The 26720-nt window shown below is 38.5% G+C and overlaps 1 protein-coding gene across 5 annotated transcripts in view; it reads left to right on the forward strand.

The window, feature by feature from the left end:
• The first annotated feature begins 314 nt into the window (after window positions 1-314).
• The window catches only part of LOC107374645 (oocyte zinc finger protein XlCOF6-like), a 139089-nt gene continuing 112683 nt past the window's right edge, over window positions 315-26720 (forward strand). Inside the window, exons 1-5 of one of the 5 annotated variants that reach the window (XM_070548433.1) lie at window positions 315-567; window positions 664-826; window positions 958-1042; window positions 9019-9291; window positions 13251-13523. In XM_070548433.1, the coding sequence (XP_070404534.1) occupies window positions 1033-1042; window positions 9019-9291; window positions 13251-13523 (556 nt within the window). In that variant the 5' untranslated portion in view covers window positions 315-567; window positions 664-826; window positions 958-1032. Of the gene's footprint in view, window positions 827-957; window positions 1043-7961; window positions 8071-9018; window positions 9292-13250; window positions 13524-26720 lie in introns of those variants that run through there. The other 4 variants (XM_070548435.1, XM_070548434.1, XM_070548436.1 and 1 more) reach the window with 4 other exon arrangements.

Below are 26720 nucleotides of genomic sequence, written 5' to 3' on the forward strand. Positions count from 1 at the left end.
TATTTATTATCTCTTGATGTTATTAGTGCCATCACAGGATGCTGGGTCTCTTCCACATTCATAAACAATTTTTGGCAAGGGAAATGATCATTTGTTGCCATTTTTGCGGTGTTTATGATTGTGTACTCCATGTTTGATAGATCACAAACCTACTTGGCGTAAGTACATTTTTTTTGCTGAGCTTCAGTACGGTTTTAGTAAGGATACTACGCAGTGTTTGATAAATGTGACCCCTGCTGATTACTGAACACGGGTCTGTGGAACAGAATAAATGTGTATCCAGCCAGCAGGTGGCGCTAGTGCACCTTTACGCTGGTCACGGACCACCGGAAAAAGCAGAAACCGGAAGCTGCTAGCAGAGCTAGCTTGTTGTTGTTGAATGTCTTCACTTCAGTCTCTGGGAGAGTTGATCAGCTAAAGCGACTAACTGCTGCTGCTGCAGAAATCTTCTCACCAGGCTGTGGAAACTTTCTTCTCCTCCTCAACAACTTGGTGGAGTTCTTTCCAGAAGCAGAGAAGCTATTCTGCGGTCTTCGTGACAATCGGAGCTCCAGAAGCAGGTGATGGGTGAGAAAAGCTTTTCTCTAGACTTCCTGCCCTCTGGATCTGCTGCTGTTCCTTTGGCCTCTCTGAGAAACGCGCTCGTTTTGCTGCTTTCATCAGATTGAAGAGGTTCCCTCTATCAGACTCGCTCATCTGAGTTGGTCATGATGCAGGATCGCTGCTCGCTCTCTCATCCATCCTGCTCACACTCTCCGACGGAAAAGGCCCGAATCTGAATGTGACTCTGGAGGAAAAAGCGGTTAGCTCTACTCCGTGAACTCTGGTGAGCAAAGGTCCTCTTTTCCAGACTGGATGTGTCCTCAGCTGATCAGAACCAAAGCGTTGGATCTTTAATCTCCTGCGTTGTTCTGAAGCAGCATCTTAATCAGCTCTCCTGCTTTGTTTCTATTGCAGCTGTTAGCTAAACACGGCTAAAGAAAACCTGCTACCACTTCAGGATCATCCATCAGCTGGGACTGCTTCATCAGCATGGACACAGGTACTGGTGTGTGTGTGTGTGTGTGTGTGTGTGTGCGCGTGTGCGTGTGTGTGTGTGTGTGTGTGTGTGTGTGTTACAGCATGGACACAGGTACTGGTGTGTGTGTGTGTGTGTGTGTGTGTGTGTGTGTGTGTGTGTGTGTGTGTGTGTGTGTTCTGGACAGGTACAGATGGATGAATTAATTACCGGTACCTGTCTCTTGTCCAGCCCAACCCACTTTGGTGCCCAGGGTGAGATCACTTCTTGGCATGCCCCCATCTAGGGGTGGGCAATATAAACGATATAAGGTAGAAACGATATAAAATTGGGTAATGATAGAGTTTTTGGCTATATCGCAATACCGCGATATTGCGATAACACATGATGTCACTAAGATGTGCACCCTGCTGACAATGGGACAACAGAATGGCGGTGACTGCAAGCATGGAGTGGGCGGAGGAGGAGGTCTATAAGCCTCAAGTGGCATATATTTGCCACATGAGGATATTTAAAATCATGTTATTTTGACATATATAAACAGAGGAACAAACTATATCGCAATATATATCGTTACTGCACATGCTTCATATTATATCACAATATAGATTTGAGGCCATATCACCCAGCCCTACCCCCATCCCTACTCCGCATGTCTATTTTTAAACGTTGCACTGGTGCAACATCTTTGAATTACCATTTTCCCCAGAACTTTATTGAACAAAAGTAAGTTACATGTAAGAAAAATGCTTTTTACTGGCGCACAGTGTGGTCATCTGGATGCAGTGGAGGAAAATACAGGAACCAGCAAAGGCAGAACCGGTCCAAAGGTTGGGATCAAAAGTGCTGCTACACGCAGATTGGCTAATGCTAAAGCTAACGGGTAGCAGTCTCACGATCAAGTGGCGCACAGAAAAATATATGATGATGGTAAAACTAAGACTAAACTACAAGCGGATGAAAAGTCCCCACCATCCTGTTTATTCTGCATCCTGCAGCGCTACGGATCAGAACCGCTGCAGGTAGGAGTCACATTACTGCTACAAGTCTGCTCCACACACAGGAGCAGAAAGTGTGGCAAGCCGTTGTGGTATATAATTCACAAACACTCTATCTTTGAACATAATTTAAACTGGATTATTGCCAACCCGTACATAATCAACATGCCACCATTACACTGTTAGTAGCAGAAATTAAATGTTAATGCCATTTCCAACACAAATGCATGTTAATGAAATGCATTATATTTTACTGGATATATTTATGTGTTATTTTGACTAAGATGAGTGTTATTAATACAAACTTAAAATGTTACTGAAATGTAGGTCAAATATATAAATATATTTTAACTATAAATATCAGATGGAAAAAGGAACTAAACACTAATCTAATGCATATTATTGAGCCTTTTATAATGAGAGTCTGTTATTTCAGCCTGATAATTTTGTTGTTTTATTTCATATTTTTTAGCAGCAAACCGGTTTTGTTTCACTTGAAACGTTGTCAAATGGAATATTCTATTAATCAACAGAAGCTTAGATTAGAACACTGATCAATCCCGGTGGCTGCCTGGTGGGGTCTGGGTCTCTGGGCTCTGCTGGGTCCCCGGCGGGGGTGGTCGCCCCTGGGTCGCTGGGGCCCGGGCTCGGCTGGCTAGGGGGTGGGAGGCTGCAGGCGGGCCTGTGGGCTTGCCGCTGATATCTCCCGGGACTCTGCCGGCTGCTGGTTGTGGACCCCCGGTGCGATCCTCTGTGCCTCTCGAGGGGGGCGGGGGCCTTCCTGGTTGCAGTCTCCTTGGGGTTCCTGTGTTCTGGGGCAGCTCCTGGATCTCTGGGACTTGGAGCTCCCCCCCCCCCGTCTCCTGCACTTCTTTGGGGGGTGGATCTGTGGCCCCTCACACTCTCTATTGGACGCTCCTATAGAGAAACCTTACATAAACAAGCGTGTGTACACACACAGGTGCTCACATGGTGCTCTCATAAGTATGGGCTTGGGCACGTTCAACACAGGTCTTAAGGCTGTGGTGGGCACTTAATGCACTGTGATTTATTATCGTGTGATTGTTCAGTTAAACAATGTTGATTATATATTTCATCATCAGGTTGACGCAGTGATAGCTAGATCTTGTTGTATTGTTGTTGTGTCCCTTTTTTTTTCTTTTTTTTTTTGCTATTTTTTTTTCTTGTCTCTTTCTGCAGGTCTAGAAGCAGACTCTTGTTCATTATTGTTTATTTTTGTGGACCCCCCCCCCCCCCTCCAACCATTTGTCTTTTCCTTTCTCTTTCACCTCTGACTCCGTGTCTGGTCGGAATTACAAAGCATTCAACAACAATAACAATAAAGTTTTAAGTATCAGGCGTGACATTAAAAGCAGACACTTTGATGCTCCACCTGAGAGTAAATCTGTAAGGCTTGTTACCAGCATTCAGATTAGGGCCCGACCGATATATAGGTCATTAACACTATCGGCTATCGGCCAAAAAGACGGCCGACATGGCCGATATTGCGCTACCTATCCACCAGATGGCGACAGTTTTATGAACTCATGTTGTGTGGCTCCACTCCTCGGGGGGTGGAGCCACCGTCACAGCACACATTCAGCGGAGCAGCAGAAGCAATTCAGCCATGCAGAGATGATGGTGATGAAGAAGTAGGAGGTAAATCTTCAGTTTTAAGCATTTTTGTTGTGTCAGTGGTAAGTTGAACGGTAAAATAAGTAATGACAAAAGTATGTTTCCCCTCAACATGCTTCCTAAGTTTATTGTGTGCCTCGAGGCCTTGTATTGAAAAGTTAACCTGAAAACATCAAATAAAACTGCCGCAGCATTACGCTCTATGCAGAGCTCACGCTGCTTCCCCTTTTTCTGGTAGACATTCTGGAATATTCTCAGACAATTTCCTCCACTCTTCAGCAGTCTTTTCAAACTCACGCGGTTCACCCGCGCCTCGCGAAAAAAATAGTGCAGGCGCCGAAACTATCGCTGCATGGCGCGGGCTGGAGCGCCAAAGTGCTGCAGAATAGGATAACAAGGGCGACGAATGAAGGCGGTCCCTGTTTCGCGGCGCTTCGGCGGCACACGACCATTGTCGCAGCTGAGGACGGGCGAGGGGGGGTGGGCAACAAAGCAATGAAATGATGTGCAGGGAGTCCCCCCTCCTTTCCCTAGCTGGGAGAGGAGTAGGGGCGGTAATACGAGAAAATAAACATCCCTCTCTACAATAGAATAAATCGGTTGTATTTTTCAGCCTTATATTTTACATAAGGCTTATACATTGCCACATACTAGTCATTTAGCGTATCTTATTTTTATTTTCCTAATACTGTCGGCTTTGGAAAGGATCAAAACACAAAAGTGTAAAACTCAAAAGTATTTTAATGCCAAAAATCAGATGACAGAAATAAAATCAGGTTGCTAGGACGCTGAAACCAGCAGAGTATGACTGAAACAGGACGGCCTAGATAAGCAGACAGGCTTGGCAGAAAAGAACCTTGAGAAGGGAACATGATGTTGACAATCTGAGTGTAAACACTCAGTGTCGAATCTTTTCCTGCAACTTGGAAGATTAAGAGATGCACAGAGGCAGATTCATGTCTGTAGACAACCGATGGCATGTAGGTCAATCTGTAGGTGAACACTGACCATTGCTGGACGATACAGCTGCTTATACTGAGCCAGGATCCTTTGGAGATGTCTTCCTGTTAAAAGGAAATTTTCCTCTCCACCATCGCTGTGTGCTTGCTTAGTATGAAGATTACTGTAAAGTCGTTCCGGAACTGCGCTGCTCTGGGTGGCTGCATGTTGGAGTAGCTCTGTTGACTGTAAGTTTAGCCTTTTTTCGAAATTTTTTTCTTCTAGTTTTTCAAGAAAAACTATTTTTTTGGACATTTTACTTTTCTGTTTCTGGTGCTGTGAAGCTTAAAGAATTTTTGCTAGGATCTGCTATTTTTTCACTTTTTGAGCATTTGTCATGATGCGTAACCATGGCAACAAGCTGGTTTACAATCGGTAGCAGCTGATTAACATTGGAAAGTTTGAAATAATAGCTCAACTGAAGCCACAAATCCCAAATGAGCTAAAACGCAAGAGGCATGAATGCAGAACGGGAGCAAAATGGAGAAAGAGGAAATTCAAACCATCTCTTCCATCGATCATAATGGGCAATGTGAGATCACTGGCCAGCAAGATCGATGAACTCCAAGTCCTTACAAGGACTCAGCCAGAGTATCGGCAGTGCAGTGTTATGTGTTTCACTGAGACGTGGCTGCAGGACCATATCTCCGATTCCAGCGTCTCTCTGCAAGGATTCCTGACTGTACGAGCAGACAGAGATCTGAAGAGGAGTGGGAAAAGAAAAGTAGGTGGAGTGGCAGTGCTTGTCAACAACAGATGGTGCCATCCAGGTCATGTTTCAGTGAAATGTCGTCTCTGCAGCCCAGATGTTGAACTCTTGGCAGTAAGTTGTCGCCCAGTGTTGTCTTGGCAACCGTTTATATTCCACCTTCAGCCATTGCTGAAATTGCATGTGATGCCATCAGTTCCGTTGTCGCTAAGCTACAAACCCAGCACCCCAATGCATTTGTGCCTATATCTAGTGATTTTAATCATGCCTCGCTCTCTGCTACACTTCTAACATTGCAACAGTTTGTCAGCTGCTCCACCAGAGAAAACAAGACATTGGATTTGTGTTATGCAAATGTAAAGAATGCATACATGTCCAAAACAAGACCTCCTCTGGGACAATCAGATCACAATCTTGTTTTTCTCTGCTCAGAATACAAACCACTTGTTCAGAAGCAACCTGTGACAAGAAGAACTGTGAGAAAATGGTCACAGGACACTGAAGAAACCCTGCAGCGTTGTTTTGAGACCACAGATTGGACAACTCTCTGCCAAGGATATGATGAGGACATCAGTGCCATGACTGGATGTGTCACTGACTATATAAACTTCTGCGTGGACAACATCATACCCACCAGAATAGTGAGATGCTTCGCTAATAACAAACCCTGGATCACCTGTGAACTGAAGAATCTGCTAAATGAGAAAAAAAGAGCCTTCAAGGAGGGAGACAGGGAATTATTGAGGGGTATACAGAAGTAACTGAAGATCAAGATCAGAGACAGCAAGGAGGCATACAGGAAGAAGCTGGAGAACAACCTACAGAGGAACAATATCAGAGATGTCTGGTCAGGGATGAAGAAGATCACAGGCTTCAAGCAGAGGAAGGATTGCAGAGATGGCAGCCTGGACACAGCCAATGAACTGAACAAGTTCTTCAATAGGTTCAGTTCAGGAACAAACCCGGCATCCTCCTCGCCTGTCCCCAGCCAATCAGACATCCCATCCTCCTCTGATCCAACATTTTCCTGTCACACGCCAGCTCTTTTATCCTTTAACTCAGTCATGGACTCTTCTGGTTCTATAAATCTGTCTTCAACCAAGTCAGGAGATGCTGCTGCCCCATTTACCTCCCCCTCCCACCTATCTGTCTCTAGAAGTCAGGTGAAGAGGCAGCTGGAGAGACTGAACAGGAACAAGGCTGCAGGTCCAGATGGTGTCAGCCCCAGGGTACTGAAGGCCTGTGCAGAGCAGCTCTGTGGGATTCTGCAGCACCTCTTCAACCTCAGCCTGGCCCAGGAGAATGTTCCAGTCCTGTGGAAGACATCCTGCCTTGTTCCAGTTCCAAAGAAAACTCACCCATCAGTGCGTTTTTTTCCCTCCACCTGAACCAATCCTCATGTAACCCTCTTATCTCTATTAAGGTAGCGTGACTCGGGTTGCGAATGACCACAGTCACCAATTCTTGTCATGCGTTTTGCCCATGAATGTCTGATCTCTGAATTGTGTGTACTGGAACTCTTATTTCCCTCTGGGATTAATGAAGTATTGATTGATTGATCAGTCATTGATGACTACAGACCGGTTGCCCTGACATCCCACATCATGAAGGTCCTGGAGAGACTCCTCTTGGTCCACCTGAATAAGCAAACTAGGACATATCAGGACCCGCTGCAGTTTGCTTATCCCCATGGAGTTGGAGTTGAAGATGCCATCATCCAGCTGCTTCAACCAACCCACTGTCATCTGGACAAAGCAGGCAGCACTGTGAGGGTCATGTTCTTTGATTTCTCCAGTGCATTTAACACAATCCAGCCTGATGTACTTTGCCAGAAACTCCAGAAGACACAGGTGGGGGCCTCAACTATCGCCTGGATTAAAGACTACCTGACAAACAGACCACAGTTTGTGAGGCTGAAGAACTGCACATCAAACCAGGAGATCAGTACCATTGGAGCACCACAGGGGACTGTACTCTCACCATTCCTTTTCACCCTGTACACCTCAGACTTCCAGTACAAATCAGAGACCTGTCATCTACAGAAATACTCAGATGACTCTGCAGTTGTCGGGTGTATCAGAGATGGACAGGAAGCTGAGTACAGAGAGCTGGTGGAGCGCTTTGTGGCATGGTGTGGAAACAATCATCTGACCTTGAACGTGAACAAAACAAAGGAGATGATTTTAGACTTCAGAAGAAACAGGGTGGAGTCAAACACTGTTTCCATCATGGGAGAAGAAGTGGAGATGGTTGAGGAATACAAATACCTTGGAGTTCACCTGGACAACAGACTGGACTGGAGAAAGAACAGCGAAGCCGTTTACAAGAAGGGACACAGCAGACTGCACTTCTTGAGGACGCTTAGGTCCTTCAACGTCTGTAGCAAGATGCTGCAGATCTTCTACAAGTCTGTTGTTGAGAGTGTAATCTCTTCAGCCATCGTCTGTTGGGGTAGCAGCATCAGAAGCAGGGACCTGAAAAGGCTCAACAGCCTAATAAAAAAGGCTGGTTCTGTTCTGGGGACGACTGTGGAACCACTGGAGGAGATAATGCAAAGAAGGATTCTCCAGAGAATCAAGAAAATGATGGACAACCCTGAGCATTCTCTTCACAAGACTGTCCGACAACGGAAGAGTGTCTTCAGTCAGAGGCTTCTTCAGTTTGGCTGCAACACTGACCGCTACTGGAGATCCTTCCTGCCAACAGCCATTGTAATATACAACAACTCTTTGATGACTTGATTATTATTATTATTCTGAGCTACTACAGCAATCAGCTTCCCTCTGGGATTAATAAAGTATTTTTGAACTGAATATGCAATCTTAGAGTAAATGTTAGTACATGTTTCTATTGTTCTTTATTTTATCTTTGTAAGGTGTCCTTGGGTCTGAGAAAGGTAACCCTCAAATAAAATGTACTGTTATTATTAATAGTATATTCATCACATACTGGTCGAGTTACGTCTCCACATTTGACCCATCTCCAGAAGGAGCAGTGAGCTGCAGCAGTGGCTGCGCTCGGGAACTATTTGGTGGTTTAACTCCCCAATCCAAGCCCTTGAAGCTGAGTGTAGTGGCATTTAAACCATGCCCAGTTGGCACTAAGGGGCCTAAAGTGTGCCAAGAAAACATCCCCCACACCATGACACCTCCACCACCAGCCTGCACAGTGGTAACAAGGCATGATGGATCCATGTTCTCATTATGTTTACGCCAAATTCTGACTCTACCATCTGAATGTCTGACCTCTAGCATCAACAAGGCATTTGGCCCACAGGACTGCCGCATACTGGATGTTTTTCCCTTTTCACACCATTCTTTGTAAACCCTAGAAATGGTTGTGGGTGAAAATCCCAGTAACTGAGCAGATTGTGAAATACTCAGACCGGCCTGTCTGGCACCAACAACCATGCCACGCTCAGATTAGCTTAAATCACCTTTCTTTCCCATTCTGACCTTCAGTTTGGAGTTCAGGAGATGGTGTTGACCAGGACCACGCCCCTAACTGCATTGATGCAACTGCCATGTGATTGGTTGATTAGATAATTGCATTAAGGAGAAGTTGAACAGGTGTTCCTAATAATCCTTTAGGTGAGAGTAAATGTGAATGTGAAGTTCCATCGATCGGTAATTCACATCATGTTTCTGTGTTTCCTACAGATGTTCAACAGCTGGTGCTGGTTAAAGAAGAAGCTCCTGAGGAACAGAGTGCAGGTGAGGACCAGAAAGACCCAGAACACGTCCACATGAAGGAGGAACAAGAAGAAAACTGGACCAGTCTGGAGGGAGAGCAGCTCCATTTGAAGGAGAAAACAGATGCTGCCAGGTTTCCATTCACATTGGCTTCTATAAAGAGTGAGGATGATGAAGAGAAACCTCTGTTCTCACAGCTTCATCAGCAGCAAGTAGAAGTCAACGATGTCCAAACCAAAGGTAATCAGCGTATCGTAAATATGTATGTAAAGAAATGTATTCATAAAAGAACTAGACATAAAACAGAAGAATAAACACAAGAAGTTAATCAGTGTTAGTAATCAGACTTATATGTGAATGTACCACAGAAGGAAGTAGTGGTTAGTATTGTAAACTTCAATCAGAAATGAACCTAAATCAGTTAAAAATGTGTACTAGTTCTAACAGTTAGGCCGGGGACACACCGGCCGCGGAAGCGCCGCGAAGCGCCAAGAAGCGAATCGCTCACGAAATTCGGCCGCTGCTCGCCGCTCCTCAGTTCAGATCAGACGCGCCCCAGTCGAGGCGCGCCTCGGCTCAGCTGTAGTTTTTCTTTTAAAACACTTGGTGTCCTCAATTTCCTCTCTGCCTTTTCTCAGCTATTTTCCTCTACGTATGTGCGCGCGCGCGCATGTGTGTGTGTGTGTGTGTGTGTGTGTGTGTGTGTGTGTGAACCTATGGTATGAGTTGTTTCTGCCAGTTGAATCTCTTGGAACCCTCTCCAATTCTGCAGCTGTATCCTAGCAGTTTCTTCCGAAATGGGTACGTAAATAAACCTGTTTTTCGAGGGTCGTACAGCTCCTTGTGTTTCTCAACTTCCATAATTAATTTAAAGTCATCCATCCTAACTGCTTGCCTCAGACTTTCTGCCTCTCTGTCCTGTTTGCTCCAAAAGACACCCAAAACCACACCCCCCTTCACGTGGCCACACACGCACACAAGTTCGATGTGTGTGTATGTGTGTGCGTGTTCGTGTGGTTTTTCTGCAGTGTCTGTTTACGAACACATTTGACTATTGCGGAATTTTATTTTGAAATGCTTTATTTTGTTAACTTTACCGGCCTGCCTCTTATGTCTACGTTTGACTTCCTGCCAGAATTGACGCGATTCACCCGCGGCTCGCGAAAAAAATAGAGCCGACGCCGAAATGATCGCTGCACGGCGCGGGCTGGGGCGCCGGCGCGAGGCGATTCGCGGCGCTTCGGCGGCCCATGTGGTCTATAGAATAGCTCAACAAGGGCGCCGAATGAAGGCGGCCCCATTTTCGCGGCGCTTCCGCGGCCGGTGTGTCCCCGGCGTTAGTGGAGTTCCTCACTTTTAACTGTTATGAACTCGGCCATAGAGCTATAGAGACCAGCCGCATGACCTCAACCAAGTCTACCAAGTCTGTACGTTATGTTTAGACACGAATTACACACACACACACACACACACACACACACACACACACACACGAGAACAGAAGGTAACAGGCATTTTTAGCTTGGTTTCACACACACAGATACACCTTGTAGAGCCTAGAATTGATTTCACATAATGAGAGACATAATCTAGACTTAATTCCATACATTAACAAGTCTGATTGTACTCCGTGCAACAGTTGCTACTCCTCCTCCTCGCCCTGTACTTCGAGCAATATGATGATTTAAATAACTAGAAGGAGTCCACTCATTTAAGCTAACATACCGTAAATCCTCAAATACAGGCCCGGGCCTGTATTTGACTCAAGCTCATCAAGCTCCAGGCCTTTATTGGAAGGAGGGCCAGAATTAGAGGCAGGCCTCTATTTCTATTTGAGCAAAATGAACTAATGGTTCGCTGGAGTTTTTGACAATTAAAACATTTTCAAAGTTAAACACATTTCTTTTAACAACGGTAGTTTCTGCTTCAGCCCTCTCCCCCCTCCCCCTGCTTCAGCCCTCTCCCCCCTCCCCCTGCGCAGCGACCGCAAACTCACTGATGCGCCTGCAGCCTCGCGGAGTTCCTGCTGCTCTAAACATTAAAATAATTATTTCATTTTCTGTTCCTCACTTCTGATTACCTTCAATGGTGTCTGTTTGTTGCAACCAGCAGGTACAAAAACTAACTTGTTTTTATTTGACTATTTTTCTGTCCTGTCTGTTTATTATCTTCCTGCATCTCCTCTCAATCCTAAAGAGAAACTGCTACCTGGGTTCATATATATTCACCTTATGAGTTACCTTTGAACTGCAGTTCTAAAAGATCTACCGACCGCTAAAACAGCGGAGTGCTTGCTGCTTGGTGGCCGCATCAGTGATCGGTGCGTCACCGGAGGACAAAACAGGTGATGCGCCCCGCTCAGCAGTGAGAAGCATCAGGCACAAATAAAAGAATAAAAGACAGAAAACATAAAAGGAAATGAGCCGACATGAACGATCGCGTGTTAAATTAGTTTTTGAGGTGGCGACACCTGATTTGATAATGTTACTGTGGCCGTGCTCAGGACGCAGATGTCTGGAGCGCGTCAAAAATCAGAGCTTTGCATGTGCAAGCTGTTTAATATGAGGTTAGGATGGGGGTGAGGGGAAGGTTAAATTGCAAGAGGGTAAAGGTCACAATTTGGTTAAATGTCCGTTTTACGGCGGGTGTCAGTACCGACGCTCTGGCACAGCGCGTTGCCTCCCGACGCTGGGGCTTGTCACCTGCTGACAGCAGGCTGCTGTCTTTTCCGTGGACTGCATCTTGCCGGTCATTATCACGTGACAGCGACTAGTCGATGACAGGCATAAAAAGTCACTATAGAGCGGTGAAGTCGACTAGTGGCTAGTTCATACAACCCCTACTGCTCCCCAGTGTTCTGCAGCATAATCAGCACGTTCTCTTTGAACTTGATATCAAATTTTCGCCTCCTCTTCGTCTCTGCACGGTTAAAGTTACCCTCGCGGTCTATCACTGGCAAATCAAAAGTGAGACGGATGACACAACCGCCCCCCGTACTTGCTTGTTACCACATTCCACCCGGCCTCAGTAAAAAACCGGCCATTATTCACCTCCGCCGACTCCGACACCGGCCAAAATATGATACCCGGCAGTTAATTAAATACAGGCTAATATTAGAGGATTTACGGTAGTCCTCTTGCTGCAGCCAGGATTCTGTGAGAGAGAGCAAAGAGATCTGATTATCACAAATCAAGTCATTAACTAACAAAGTCTTAGAAAAAATGGATCTAATGTTCAACAACCCACATTTAATTTTTCTAGTCTTCTGCTCAGTTGAATTTGTTCTAATATTTATGAGATTTCCATGATTTGCTTTATTAAGCCTGATATTTAATCTGTGTGATTTTGGCCGTGGGCAGGACACTGTCTCTATGGGGTAGTGGGTGGGTAACAGTACAGAAGCTGCAGAGGGGTGGGTTAAACTACGACTCTGCTTCCTGGTCTGGACCCTGGGTAGTTATGGAGGACTAATAAAACTGGCCATGTTCCTAGAAAGAAGAGCTGCACCATCCAAAGAGGGATGGATGCCGTCTCTCCACATCAGACCAGGTTTTCCCCAAAAAGTTTTCCAATTATCAATGTAGCCCACGTTGTTTTCAGGACACCACCAAGACAACCAGCGGTTGAAGGACAGCATGCGGCTAAACATGTCGTCACTGGTCCGATCAGGCAGGGGGCCAGAGAAAATTACGGAGTCCAACATTGTTTTGGCAAACTTACACACCGAAGCAACATTAATTTTAGTGACCTCCGATTGGCGTAACCGGGTGTCGTTACCGCCAGCGTGAATAACAGTCTTACTGTATTTACGCTTATCCTTAGCCAGCAGTTTCAGATAAGATTTAATGTCGCCCGCTCTGGCCCCAGGTAAACATTTAACTATGGTTGCTGGAGTCTCTAATGCCACGTTTCTGACTATGGAGACCGGCCCGTCTGGCACCAACAACCATGGCACGCTGAAAATAGCTTAAATCACCTTTCTTTCCCATTCTGACCTCCAGTTTGGAGTTCAGGAGATGGTGTTGACCAGGACCACGCCCCTAACGGCGTTGATGCAACTGCCATGTGATTGGTTTATTAGATAATTGCATTAAGGAGAAGTTGAACAGGTGTTCCTAATAATCCTTTAGGTGAGAGTAAGTGTGAATGTGAAGTTCCATCGATCGGTAATTCACATCATGCTTCTGTGTTTCCTACAGATGTTCAACAGCTGGTGCTGGTTAAAGAAGAAGCTCCTGAGGAACAGAGTGCAGGTGAGGAACAGAAAGACCCAGAACACGTCCACATGAAGGAGGAACAAGAAGAAAACTGGACCAGTCTGGAGGGAGAGCAACTCCATTTGAAGGAGAAAACTGATGCTGCCAGGTTTCCATTCACATTGGCTTCTATAAAGAGTGAGGATGATGAAGAGAAACCTCTGTTCTCACAGCTTCATCAGCAGCAAGTAGAAGTCAACGATGTCCAAACCAAAGGTAATCAGCGTATCGTAAGTATGTATGTAAAGAAATGTATTCATAAAAGAACTAGACATAAAACAGAAGAATAAACACAAGAAGTTAATCAGTGTTAGTAGTCAGACTTATATGTGTTTACCACAGAAGGAAGTAGTGGTTAGTATTGTAAACTTCAATCAGAAATGAACCTAAATCAGTTAAAAATGTGTACTAGTTCTAACAGTTAGTGGAGTTCCTCACTTTTAACTGTTATGAACTCGGCCATAGAGCTATAGAGACCAGCCGCATGACCTCAACCAAGTCTACCAAGTCTGTACGTTATGTTTAGACACGAATTCTACACACACACACACACACACACACACACACACACACACACACACACACACACACACACACACACACACACACACACGCACGCACGCACGCACGCACACACACACACACACACGCGTCTGTGTGGGTTAGGGTTAACCCTAACACTAACCCTCTGCTCATTTAACCTCCTATCAGGGGTCACTTGGTACATTCTGCTTAAATATTATTTTGGTTTACTCTCATGATGAAGGTTTTATTGTTATTCAGCAGATGCACCAGCGTCCGCTAGTTACTGATTATCAAGATGAATCGGCGAACTGTCTTCCACAGAGAGGTGTCAGGCACCAGCGACCTCTGTGTGTGAAGAGGTCAGCGTAGCCTTGCAGTCTCCTTTATCTGGGTTATGATAAGGAAACGGTGAGATTTGGCATGTGGTACTGAGAAATGGATGAATCTCACTCAGTAACGTGAAAAAAACAAATGAATATTCAACATTTGAATCATATTTAGAAAATAATTTTAGGAATGTTACAAGGAGTTCTCAAACTTTGCCATATTTTCTGAAATTCAAGGTATAAAATGTAGTCTAGTTCATACTGTCTGCTCTTTAATCAATTAAATATTTGGTCATTCACAAAAAAGTACTTGCAGCATTTGATGTGTTCCACAATAAATCTGTTCATTCATTTGTTTAAATTCACCAACATTACATATTTCAGTCAGAAACTACATAAGTTTTAATTCTCCAAGTTCTAAAGTGTACAAGCTCCAGCAGGCTGTGTCAACACTAGTCTAATGAGCCCATGTTCATATTTTCATATTCATAACCCATATTTAAGTTAAAGCAGTCACTTATTCATAACCCATATTTAAGTTAAAGCAGTCACTTATTCATAACCCATATTTAAGTTAAAGCAGTCACTTATTCATAACCCATATTTAAGTTAAAGCAGTCACTTATTCATAACCCATATTTAAGTTAAAGCAGTCACTTTTTCATAACCCATATTTAAGTTAAAGCAGTCACTTATTCATGACCCATATTTAAGTTAAAGCAGTCACTTATTCATAACCCATATTTAAGTTAAAGCAGTCACTTATTCATAACCCATATTTAAGTTAAAGCAGTCACTTATTCATAACCCATATTTAAGTTAAAGCAGTCACTTATTCATAACCCATATTTAAGTTAAAGCAGTCACTTTTTCATAACCCATATTTAAGTTAAAGCAGTCACTTATTCATAACCCATATTTAAGTTAAAGCAGTCACTTATTCATAACCCATATTTAAGTTAAAGCAGTCACTTATTCATAACCCATATTTAAGTTAAAGCAGTCACTTATTCATAACCCATATTTAAGTTAAAGCAGTCACTTATTCATAACCCATATTTAAGTTAAAGCAGTCACTTATTCATAACCCATATTTAAGTTAAAGCAGTCACTTATTCATCACCCATATTTAAGTTAAAGCAGTCACTTATTCATAACCCATATTTAAGTTAAAGCAGTCACTTATTCATAACCCATATTTAAGTTAAAGCAGTCACTTATTCATAACCCATATTTCAGTTAAAGCAGTCACTTATTCATCACCCATATTTAAGTTAAAGCAGTCACTTATTCATAACCCATATTTAAGTTAAAGCAGTCACTTATTCATAACCCATATTTAAGTTAAAGCAGTCACTTATTCATAACCCATATTTAAGTTAAAGCAGTCACTTATTCATAACCCATATTTAAGTTAATGCAGTAACTTATTCATCACCCATATTTAAGTTAAAGCAGTCACTTATTCATCACCCATATTTAAGTTAAAGCAGTCACTTATTCATCACCCATATTTAAGTTAAAGCAGTCACTTATTCATAACCCATATTTAAGTTAAAGCAGTCACTTATTCATAACCCATATTTAAGTTAAAGCAGTCACTTATTCATAACCCATATTTAAGTTAAAGCAATAACTTATTCATCACCCATATTTAAGTTAAAGCAGTCACTTATTCATAACCCATATTTAAGTTAAAGCAATAACTTATTCATCACCCATATTTAAGTTAAAGCAGTCACTTATTCATAACCCATATTTAAGTTAAAACAGTCACTTATTCATCACCCATATTTAAGTTAAAGCAGTCACTTATTCATAACCCATATTTAAGTTAAAGCAGTCACTTATTCATAACCCATATTTAAGGTAAAGCAGTCACTTATTCATAACCCATATTTAAGTTAAAGCAGTCACTTATTCATAACCCATATTTAAGTTAAAGCAGTCACTTATTCATCACCCATATTTAAGTTAAAGCAGTCACTTATTCATCAGCCATATTTAAGTTAAAGCAGTCACTTATTCATAACCCATATTTAAGTTAAAGCAGTCACTTATAACCCATATTTAAGTTAAAGCAGTCACTTATTCATAACCCATATTTAAGTTAAAGCAGTAACTTATTCATCACCCATATTTAAGTTAAAGCAGTCACTTATTCATAACCCATATTTAAGTTAAAGCAGTCACTTATTCATCACCCATATTTAAGTTAAAGCAGTCACTTATTCATAACCCATATTTAAGTTAAAGCAGTCACTTATTCATAACCCATATTTAAGTTAAAGCAGTCACTTATTCATCACCCATATTTAAGTTAAAGCAGTCACTTATTCATAACCCATATTTAAGTTAAAGCAGTCACTTATTCATAACCCATATTTAAGTTAAAGCAGTCACTTATTCATCACCCATATTTAAGTTAAAGCAGTCACTTATTCATCACCCATATTTAAGTTAAAGCAGTCACTTATTCATCACCCATATTTAAGTTAAAGCAGTCACTTATTCATCACCCATATTTAAGTTAAAGCAGTCACTTATTCATCACCCATATTTAAGTTAAAGCAGTCACTTATTCATAACCCATATTTAAGTTAAAGCAGTCACTTATTCATAACCCATATTTAAGTTAAAGCAGTCACTTATTCATAACCCATATTTAAGTTAAAGCAGTCACTTATTCATAACCCATATTTAAGTTAAAGCAGTCACTTATTCATCACCCATATTTAAGTTAAAGCAGTCACTTATTCATAACCCATATTTAAGTTAAAGCAGTCACTTATTCATAACCCATATTTAAGTTAAAGCAGTCACTTATTCATAACCCATATTTAAGTTAAAGCAGTCACTTATTCATCACCCATATTTAAGTTAAAGCAGTCACTTATTCATAACCCATATTTAAGTTAAAGCAGTCACTTATTCATAACCCATATTTAAGTTAAAGCAGTCACTTATTCATAACCCATATTTAAGTTAAAGCAGTCATTTATTCATAACCCATATTTAAGTTAATGCAGTAACTTATTCATCACCCATATTTAAGTTAAAGCAGTCACTTATTCATCACCCATATTTAAGTTAAAGCAGTCACTTATTCATAACCCATATTTAAGTTAAAGCAGTCACTTATTCATAACCCATATTTAAGTTAAAGCAGTCACTTATTCATAACCCATATTTAAGTTAAAGCAATAACTTATTCATCACCCATATTTAAGTTAAAGCAGTCACTTATTCATAACCCATATTTAAGTTAAAGCAATAACTTATTCATCACCCATATTTAAGTTAAAGCAGTCACTTATTCATCACCCATATTTAAGTTAAAACAGTCACTTATTCATCACCCATATTTAAGTTAAAGCAGTCACTTATTCATAACCCATATTTAAGTTAAAGCAGTCACTTATTCATAACCCATATTTAAGGTAAAGCAGTCACTTATTCATAACCCATATTTAAGTTAAAGCAGTCACTTATTCATCACCCATATTTAAGTTAAAGCAGTCACTTATTCATAACCCATATTTAAGTTAAAGCAGTCACTTATTCATCACCCATATTTAAGTTAAAGCAGTCACTTATTCATCAGCCATATTTAAGTTAAAGCAGTCACTTATTCATAACCCATATTTAAGTTAAAGCAGTCACTTATTCATAACCCATATTTAAGTTAAAGCAGTCACTTATTCATAACCCATATTTAAGTTAAAGCAGTCACTTATTCATCACCCATATTTAAGTTAAAGCAGTCACTTATTCATAACCCATATTTAAGTTAAAGCAGTCACTTATTCATCACCCATATTTAAGTTAAAGCAGTCACTTATTCATAACCCATATTTAAGTTAAAGCAGTCACTTATTCATAACCCATATTTAAGTTAAAGCAGTCACTTATTCATCACCCATATTTAAGTTAAAGCAGTCACTTATTCATCACCCATATTTAAGTTAAAGCAGTCACTTATTCATAACCCATATTTAAGTTAAAGCAGTCACTTATTCATCACCCATATTTAAGTTAAAGCAGTCACTTATTCATCACCCATATTTAAGTTAAAGCAGTCACTTATTCATCACCCATATTTAAGTTAAAGCAGTCACTTATTCATCACCCATATTTAAGTTAAAGCAGTCACTTATTCATCACCCATATTTAAGTTAAAGCAGTCACTTATTCATAACCCATATTTAAGTTAATGCAGTCACTTATTCATAACCCATATTTAAGTTAAAGCAGTCACTTATTCATCACCCATATTTAAGTTAAAGCAGTCACTTATTCATCACCCATATTTAAGTTAAAGCAGTCACTTATTCATCACCCATATTTAAGTTAAAGCAGTCACTTATTCATCACCCATATTTAAGTTAAAGCAGTCACTTATTCATCACCCATATTTAAGTTAAAGCAGTCACTTATTCATCACCCATATTTAAGTTAAAGCAGTCACTTATTCATAACCCATATTTAAGTTAAAGCAGTCACTTATTCATCACCCATATTTAAGTTAAAGCAGTCACTTATTCATCACCCATATTTAAGTTAAAGCAGTCACTTATTCATAACCCATATTTAAGTTAAAGCAGTCACTTATTCATAACCCATATTTAAGTTAAAGCAGTAACATATTCATAACCCATATTTAAGTTAAAGCAGTCACTTATTCATAACCCATATTTAAGTTAAAGCAGTCACTTATTCATCACCCATATTTAAGTTAAAGCAGTCACTTATTCATAACCCATATTTAAGTTAAAGCAGTCACTTATTCATAACCCATATTTAAGTTAAAACAGTCACTTATTCATCACCCATATTTAAGTTAAAGCAGTCACTTATTCATAACCCATATTTAAGTTAAAGCAGTCACTTATTCATAACCCATATTTAAGTTAAAACAGTCACTTATTCATCACCCATATTTAAGTTAAAGCAATAACTTATTCATAACCCATATTTAAGTTAAAGCAGTCACTTATTCATAACCCATATTTAAGGTAAAGCAGTCACTTATTCATCACCCATATTTAAGTTAAAGCAGTCACTTATTCATCACCCATATTTAAGTTAAAGCAATAACTTATTCATAACCCATATTTAAGTTAAAGCAGTCACTTATTCATCACCCATATTTAAGTTAAAGCAATAACTTATTCATCACCCATATTTAAGTTAAAGCAGTCACTTATTCATCACCCATATTTAAGTTAAAGCAATAACTTATTCATAACCCATATTTAAGTTAAAGCAGTCACTTATTCATCACCCATATTTAAGTTAAAGCAATCACTTATTCATAACCCATATTTAAGTTAAAGCAGTCACTTATTCATAACCCATATTTAAGTTAAAGCAGTCACTTATTCATCACCCATATTTAAGTTAAAGCAGTCACTTATTCATAACCCATATTTAAGTTAAAGCAGTCACTTATTCATCACCCATATTTAAGTTAAAGCAGTCACTTATTCATCACCCATATTTAAGTTAAAGCAATAACTTATTCATAACCCATATTTAAGTTAAAGCAGTCACTTATTCATCACCCATATTTAAGTTAAAGCAATAACTTATTCATAACCCATATTTAAGTTAAAGCAGTCACTTATTCATCACCCATATTTAAGTTAAAGCAATAACTTATTCATAACCCATATTTACGTTAAAGCAGTCACTTATTCATTACCCATATTTAAGTTAAAGCAGTCACTTATTCATCACCCATATTTAAGTTAAAGCAATATCTTATTCATAACCCATATTTAAGTTAAAGCAGTCACTTATTCATCACCCATATTTAAGTTAAAGCAGTCACTTATTCATCACCTATATTTAAGTTAAAGCAATAACTTATTCATAACCCATATTTAAGTTAAAGCAATAACTTATTCATAACCCATATTTAAGTTAAAACAGTCACTTATTCATCACCCATATTTAAGTTAAAGCAGTCACTTATTCATCACCCATATTTAAGTTAAAGCAGTCACTTATTCATAACCCATATTTAAGTTAAAGCAGTAACTTATTCATCACCCATATTTAAGTTAAAGCAGTCACTTATTCATAACCCATATTTAAGTTAAAGCAGACACTTATTCATAACCCATATTTAAGTTAAAGCAGTCACTTATTCATAACCCATATTTAAGTTAAAGCAATAACTTATTCATAACCCATATTTAAGTTAAAGCAGTCACTTATTCATCAGCCATATTTAAGTTAAAGCAGTCACTTATTCATCACCCATATTTAAGATAAAGCAGTCACTTATTCATAACCCATATTTAAGTTAAAGCAGTCACTTATTCATCACCCATATTTAAGTTAAAGCAGTCACTTATTCATCAGCCATATTTAAGTTAAAGCAGTCACTTATTCATCACCCATATTTAAGTTAAAGCAATAACTTATTCATCACCCATATTTAAGTTAAAGCAGTCACTTATTCATAACCCATATTTAAGTTAAAGCAGTCACTTATTCATCAGCCATATTTAAGTTAAAGCAGTCACTTATTCATAACCCATATTTAAGTTAAAGCAGTCACTTATTCATCACCCATATTTAAGTTAAAGCAGTCACTTATTCATCACCCATATTTAAGTTAAAGCAGTCACTTATTCATCACCCATATTTAAGTTAAAGCAATAACATATTCATAACCCATATTTAAGTTAAAGCAGTCACTTATTCATAACCCATATTTAAGTTAAAGCAGTAACATATTCATAACCCATATTTAAGTTAAAGCAATAACTTATTCATAACCCATATTTAAGTTAAAGCAGTCACTTATTCATAACCCATATTTAAGTTAAAGCAGTCACTTATTCATAACCCATATTTAAGTTAAAGCAGTCACTTATTCATAACCCATATTTAAGTTAAAGCAGTCACTTATTCATAACCCATATTTAAGTTAAAGCAGTCACTTATTCATAACCCATATTTAAGTTAAAGCAGTCACTTATTCATCACCCATATTTAAGTTAAAGCAGTCACTTATTCATAACTAGGGATGAGTACCGAATTCGGTACTTTTTAAGGTACCGACCGAATTCCATAGTACCGACCGAACACCGATTCACGTAATTTCAAACGGTGCCTCGTTTCGGTACTGCCAAGACAGTTGCGCATGCGCAAGAGCGTTATGTCGCCGGTCCCTGCGAGCCCGTTGTAAACAGAGCAAGCATGGTAGAAAGAACGCACGCTAAAGCTTGGGTCCACTTCACTAAATGTGATGGGTAACTGGGTGATGAAACTAGCGACAGACAACGATCTAAGTGAGACATCCTCATCTTAATCTGCTCCAGTAGGTAAATAAAATGTTTAAGATAACGTTACCTTGATTTGTTAGCTTCCGTTTCGCTAATGGTGCGTTCGCTTTCTCCTCGGAACTCCGAATTTCCGACCAGAAGAACATGAACGCGCTCTAAAGTTTGGCTTTACTTTACTAAATGCGACGGGTGAATGGATGAAGGTAAAACCAGCGACAACGATCTAAGTTTGAGGCATCATCGTTTTAATCTGCTCCAGCAGCTAAATAAACTGTTAAAGATAACGTTAGCTTGATATGTTAGCTTCCATTGCCACCGTTGTTATCAGCTAATGGTGCGTTCGCTTTCTCCTCGGAAATTCTAACTTCCCAGTAGGAAAAATCAAATGAAAAAGGACGGCAAAAGGAATGAAGATACACAGTAAATTTAGTTCACAGTAAAGATGTTTGCTTCAGTTTAATTATCAGCTTATAAAACTACAAGGACGATGTTAAAATACAAACTTGTATGTTATTTATCGTGATATTTATCAAACATTGTTATATATTGAGAAAAATATATATTTAATTATAAAAGAGAATTAAAATAATAAACACTCAAAAGTATCGAAAATTGGTACCGTTAAGTACCGGTATCGACTCGTAGGTACCGGGAATTAGTACCGGATCGATTCAAATGTCAAAGGTACCCATCCCTATTCATAACCCATATTTAAGTTAAAGCAGTCACTTATTCATAACCCATATTTAAGTTAAAGCAGTCACTTATTCATCACCCATATTTAAGTTAAAGCAGTCACTTATTCATAACTAGGGATGAGTACCGAATTCGGTACTTTTTAAGGTACCGACCGAATTCCATAGTACCGACCGAACACCGATTCACGTAATTTCAAACGGTGCCTCGTTTCGGTACTGCCAAGACAGTTGCGCATGCCCAAGAGCGTTATGTCGCCGGTCCCTGCGAGCCCGTTGTAAACAGAGCAAGCATGGTAGAAAGAACGCACGCTAAAGCTTGGGTCCACTTCACTAAATGTGATGGGTAACTGGGTGATGAAACTAGCGACAGACAACGATCTAAGTGAGACATCCTCATCTTAATCTGCTCCAGTAGGTAAATAAAATGTTTAAGATAACGTTACCTTGATTTGTTAGCTTCCGTTTCGCTAATGGTGCGTTCGCTTTCTCCTCGGAACTCCGAATTTCCGACCAGAAGAACATGAACGCGCTCTAAAGTTTGGCTTTACTTTACTAAATGCGACGGGTGAATGGATGAAGGTAAAACCAGCGACAACGATCTAAGTTTGAGGCATCATCGTTTTAATCTGCTCCAGCAGCTAAATAAACTGTTAAAGATAACGTTAGCTTGATATGTTAGCTTCCATTGCCACCGTTGTTATCAGCTAATGGTGCGTTCGCTTTCTCCTCGGAAATTCTAACTTCCCAGTAGGAAAAATCAAATGAAAAAGGACGGCAAAAGGAATGAAGATACACAGTAAATTTAGTTCACAGTAAAGATGTTTGCTTCAGTTTAATTATCAGCTTATAAAACTACAAGGACGATGTTAAAATACAAACTTGTATGTTATTTATCGTGATATTTATCAAACATTGTTATATATTGAGAAAAATATATATTTAATTATAAAAGAGAATTAAAATAATAAACACTCAAAAGTATCGAAAATTGGTACCGTTAAGTACCGGTATCGACTCGTAGGTACCGGGAATTAGTACCGGATCGATTCAAATGTCAAAGGTACCCATCCCTATTCATAACCCATATTTAAGTTAAAGCAGTCACTTATTCATAACCCATATTTAAGTTAAAGCAGTCACTTATTCATCACCCATATTTAAGTTAAAGCAGTCACTTATTCATCACCCATATTTAAGATAAAGCAGTCACTTATTCATCACCCATATTTAAGTTAAAGCAGTCACTTATTCATAACCCATATTTAAGTTAAAGCAGTCACTTATTCATCACCCATATTTAAGTTAAAGCAATAACTTATTCATAACCCATATTTAAGTTAAAGCAGTCACTTATTCATAACCCATATTTAAGTTAAAGCAGTCACTTATTCATAACCCATATTTAAGTTAAAGCAGTCACTTATTCATAACCCATATTTAAGTTAAAGCAGTCACTTATTCATAACCCATATTTAAGTTAAAGCAGTCACTTATTCATAACCCATATTTAAGTTAAAGCAGTCACTTATTCATCACCCATATTTAAGTTAAAGCAGTCACTTATTCATAACCCATATTTAAGTTAAAGCAGTCACTTATTCATAACCCATATTTAAGTTAAAGCAGTCACTTATTCATAACCCATATTTAAGTTAAAACAGTCACTTATTCATCACCCATATTTAAGTTAAAGCAGTCACTTATTCATCACCCATATTTAAGTTAAAGCAATAACTTATTCATAACCCATATTTAAGTTAAAGCAGTCACTTATTCATAACCCATATTTAAGGTAAAGCAGTCACTTATTCATAACCCATATTTAAGTTAAAGCAGTCACTTATTCATAACCCATATTTAAGTTAAAACAGTCACTTATTCATCACCCATATTTAAGTTAAAGCAGTCACTTATTCATCACCCATATTTAAGTTAAAGCAATAACTTATTCATTACCCATATTTAAGTTAAAGCAGTCACTTATTCATCACCCATATTTAAGTTAAAGCAATAACTTATTTATAACCCATATTTAAGTTAAAGCAGTCACTTATTCATCACCCATATTTAAGTTAAAGCAATAACTTATTCATCACCCATATTTAAGTTAAAGCAGTCACTTATTCATCACCCTTATTTAAGTTAAAGCAATAACTTATTCATAACCCATATTTAAGTTAAAGCAGTCACTTATTCATCACCCATATTTAAGTTAAAGCAATAACTTATTCATAACCCATATTTAAGTTAAAGCAATAACTTATTCATAACCCATATTTAAGTTAAAACAGTCACTTATTCATCACCCATATTTAAGTTAAAGCAGTCACTTATTCATCACCCATATTTAAGTTAAAGCAGTCACTTATTCATAACCCATATTTAAGTTAAAGCAGTAACTTATTCATCACCCATATTTAAGTTAAAGCAGTCACTTATTCATAACCCATATTTAAGTTAAAGCAGTCACTTATTCATAACCCATATTTAAGTTAAAGCAGTCACTTATTCATAACCCATATTTAAGTTAAAGCAATAACTTATTCATAACCCATATTTAAGTTAAAGCAGTCACTTATTCATCAGCCATATTTAAGTTAAAGCAGTCACTTATTCATCACCCATATTTAAGATAAAGCAGTCACTTATTCATAACCCATATTTAAGTTAAAGCAGTCACTTATTCATCACCCATATTTAAGTTAAAGCAGTCACTTATTCATCAGCCATATTTAAGTTAAAGCAGTCACTTATTCATCACCCATATTTAAGTTAAAGCAATAACTTATTCATCACCCATATTTAAGTTAAAGCAGTCACTTATTCATAACCCATATTTAAGTTAAAGCAGTCACTTATTCATCAGCCATATTTAAGTTAAAGCAGTCACTTATTCATAACCCATATTTAAGTTAAAGCAGTCACTTATTCATCACCCATATTTAAGTTAAAGCAGTCACTTATTCATCACCCATATTTAAGTTAAAGCAGTCAATTATTCATCACCCATATTTAAGTTAAAGCAATAACTTATTCATAACCCATATTTAAGTTAAAGCAGTCACTTATTCATAACCCATATTTAAGTTAAAGCAGTAACATATTCATAACCCATATTTAAGTTAAAGCAATAACTTATTCATAACCCATATTTAAGTTAAAGCAGTCACTTATTCATAACCCATATTTAAGTTAAAGCAGTCACTTATTCATCACCCATATTTAAGTTAAAGCAGTCACTTATTCATCACCCATATTTAAGATAAAGCAGTCACTTATTCATAACCCATATTTAAGTTAAAGCAGTCACTTATTCATCACCCATATTTAAGTTAAAGCAGTCACTTATTCATCACCCATATTTAAGTTAAAGCAGTCACTTATTCATCACCCAAATTTAAGTTAAAGCAATAACTTATTCATAACCCATATTTAAGTTAAAGCAGTCACTTATTCATAACCCATATTTAAGTTAATGCAGTAACATATTCATAACCCATATTTAAGTTAAAGCAGTCACTTATTCATAACCCATATTTAAGTTAAAGCAGTAACATATTCATAACCCATATTTAAGTTAAAGCAGTCACTTATTCATAACCCATATTTAAGTTAAAGCAGTCACTTATTTATCACCCATATTTAAGTTAAAGCAGTCACTTCTTCATAACCCATATTTAAGTTAAAGCAGTCACTTATTCATAACCCATATTTAAGTTAAAACAGTCACTTATTCATCACCCATATTTAAGTTAAAGCAGTCACTTATTCATAACCCATATTTAAGTTAAAGCAGTCACTTATTCATAACCCATATTTAAGTTAAAACAGTCACTTATTCATCACCCATATTTAAGTTAAAGCAATAACTTATTCATAACCCATATTTAAGTTAAAGCAGTCACTTATTCATAACCCATATTTAAGGTAAAGCAGTCACTTATTCATAACCCATATTTAAGTTAAAGCAGTCACTTATTCATAACCCATATTTAAGTTAAAACAGTCACTTATTCATCACCCATATTTAAGTTAAAGCAGTCACTTATTCATCACCCATATTTAAGTTAAAGCAATAACTTATTCATAACCCATATTTAAGTTAAAGCAGTCACTTATTCATCACCCATATTTAAGTTAAAGCAATAACTTATTCATAACCCATATTTAAGTTAAAGCAGTCACTTATTCATCACCCATATTTAAGTTAAAGCAATAACTTATTCATCACCCATATTTAAGTTAAAGCAGTCACTTATTCATCACCCATATTTAAGTTAAAGCAATAACTTATTCATAACCCATATTTAAGTTAAAGCAGTCACTTATTCATCACCCATATTTAAGTTAAAGCAATAACTTATTCATAACCCATATTTAAGTTAAAGCAGTCACTTATTCATAACCCATATTTAAGTTAAAGCAGTCACTTATTCATCACCCATATTTAAGTTAAAGCAGTCACTTATTCATAACCCATATTTAAGTTAAAGCAGTCACTTATTCATCACCCATATTTAAGTTAAAGCAGTCACTTATTCATCACCCATATTTAAGTTAAAGCAA

Source organism: Nothobranchius furzeri, chromosome 2, assembly GCF_043380555.1.
Source record: "Nothobranchius furzeri strain GRZ-AD chromosome 2, NfurGRZ-RIMD1, whole genome shotgun sequence".
Classification (NCBI taxonomy): domain Eukaryota; kingdom Metazoa; phylum Chordata; class Actinopteri; order Cyprinodontiformes; family Nothobranchiidae; genus Nothobranchius; species Nothobranchius furzeri.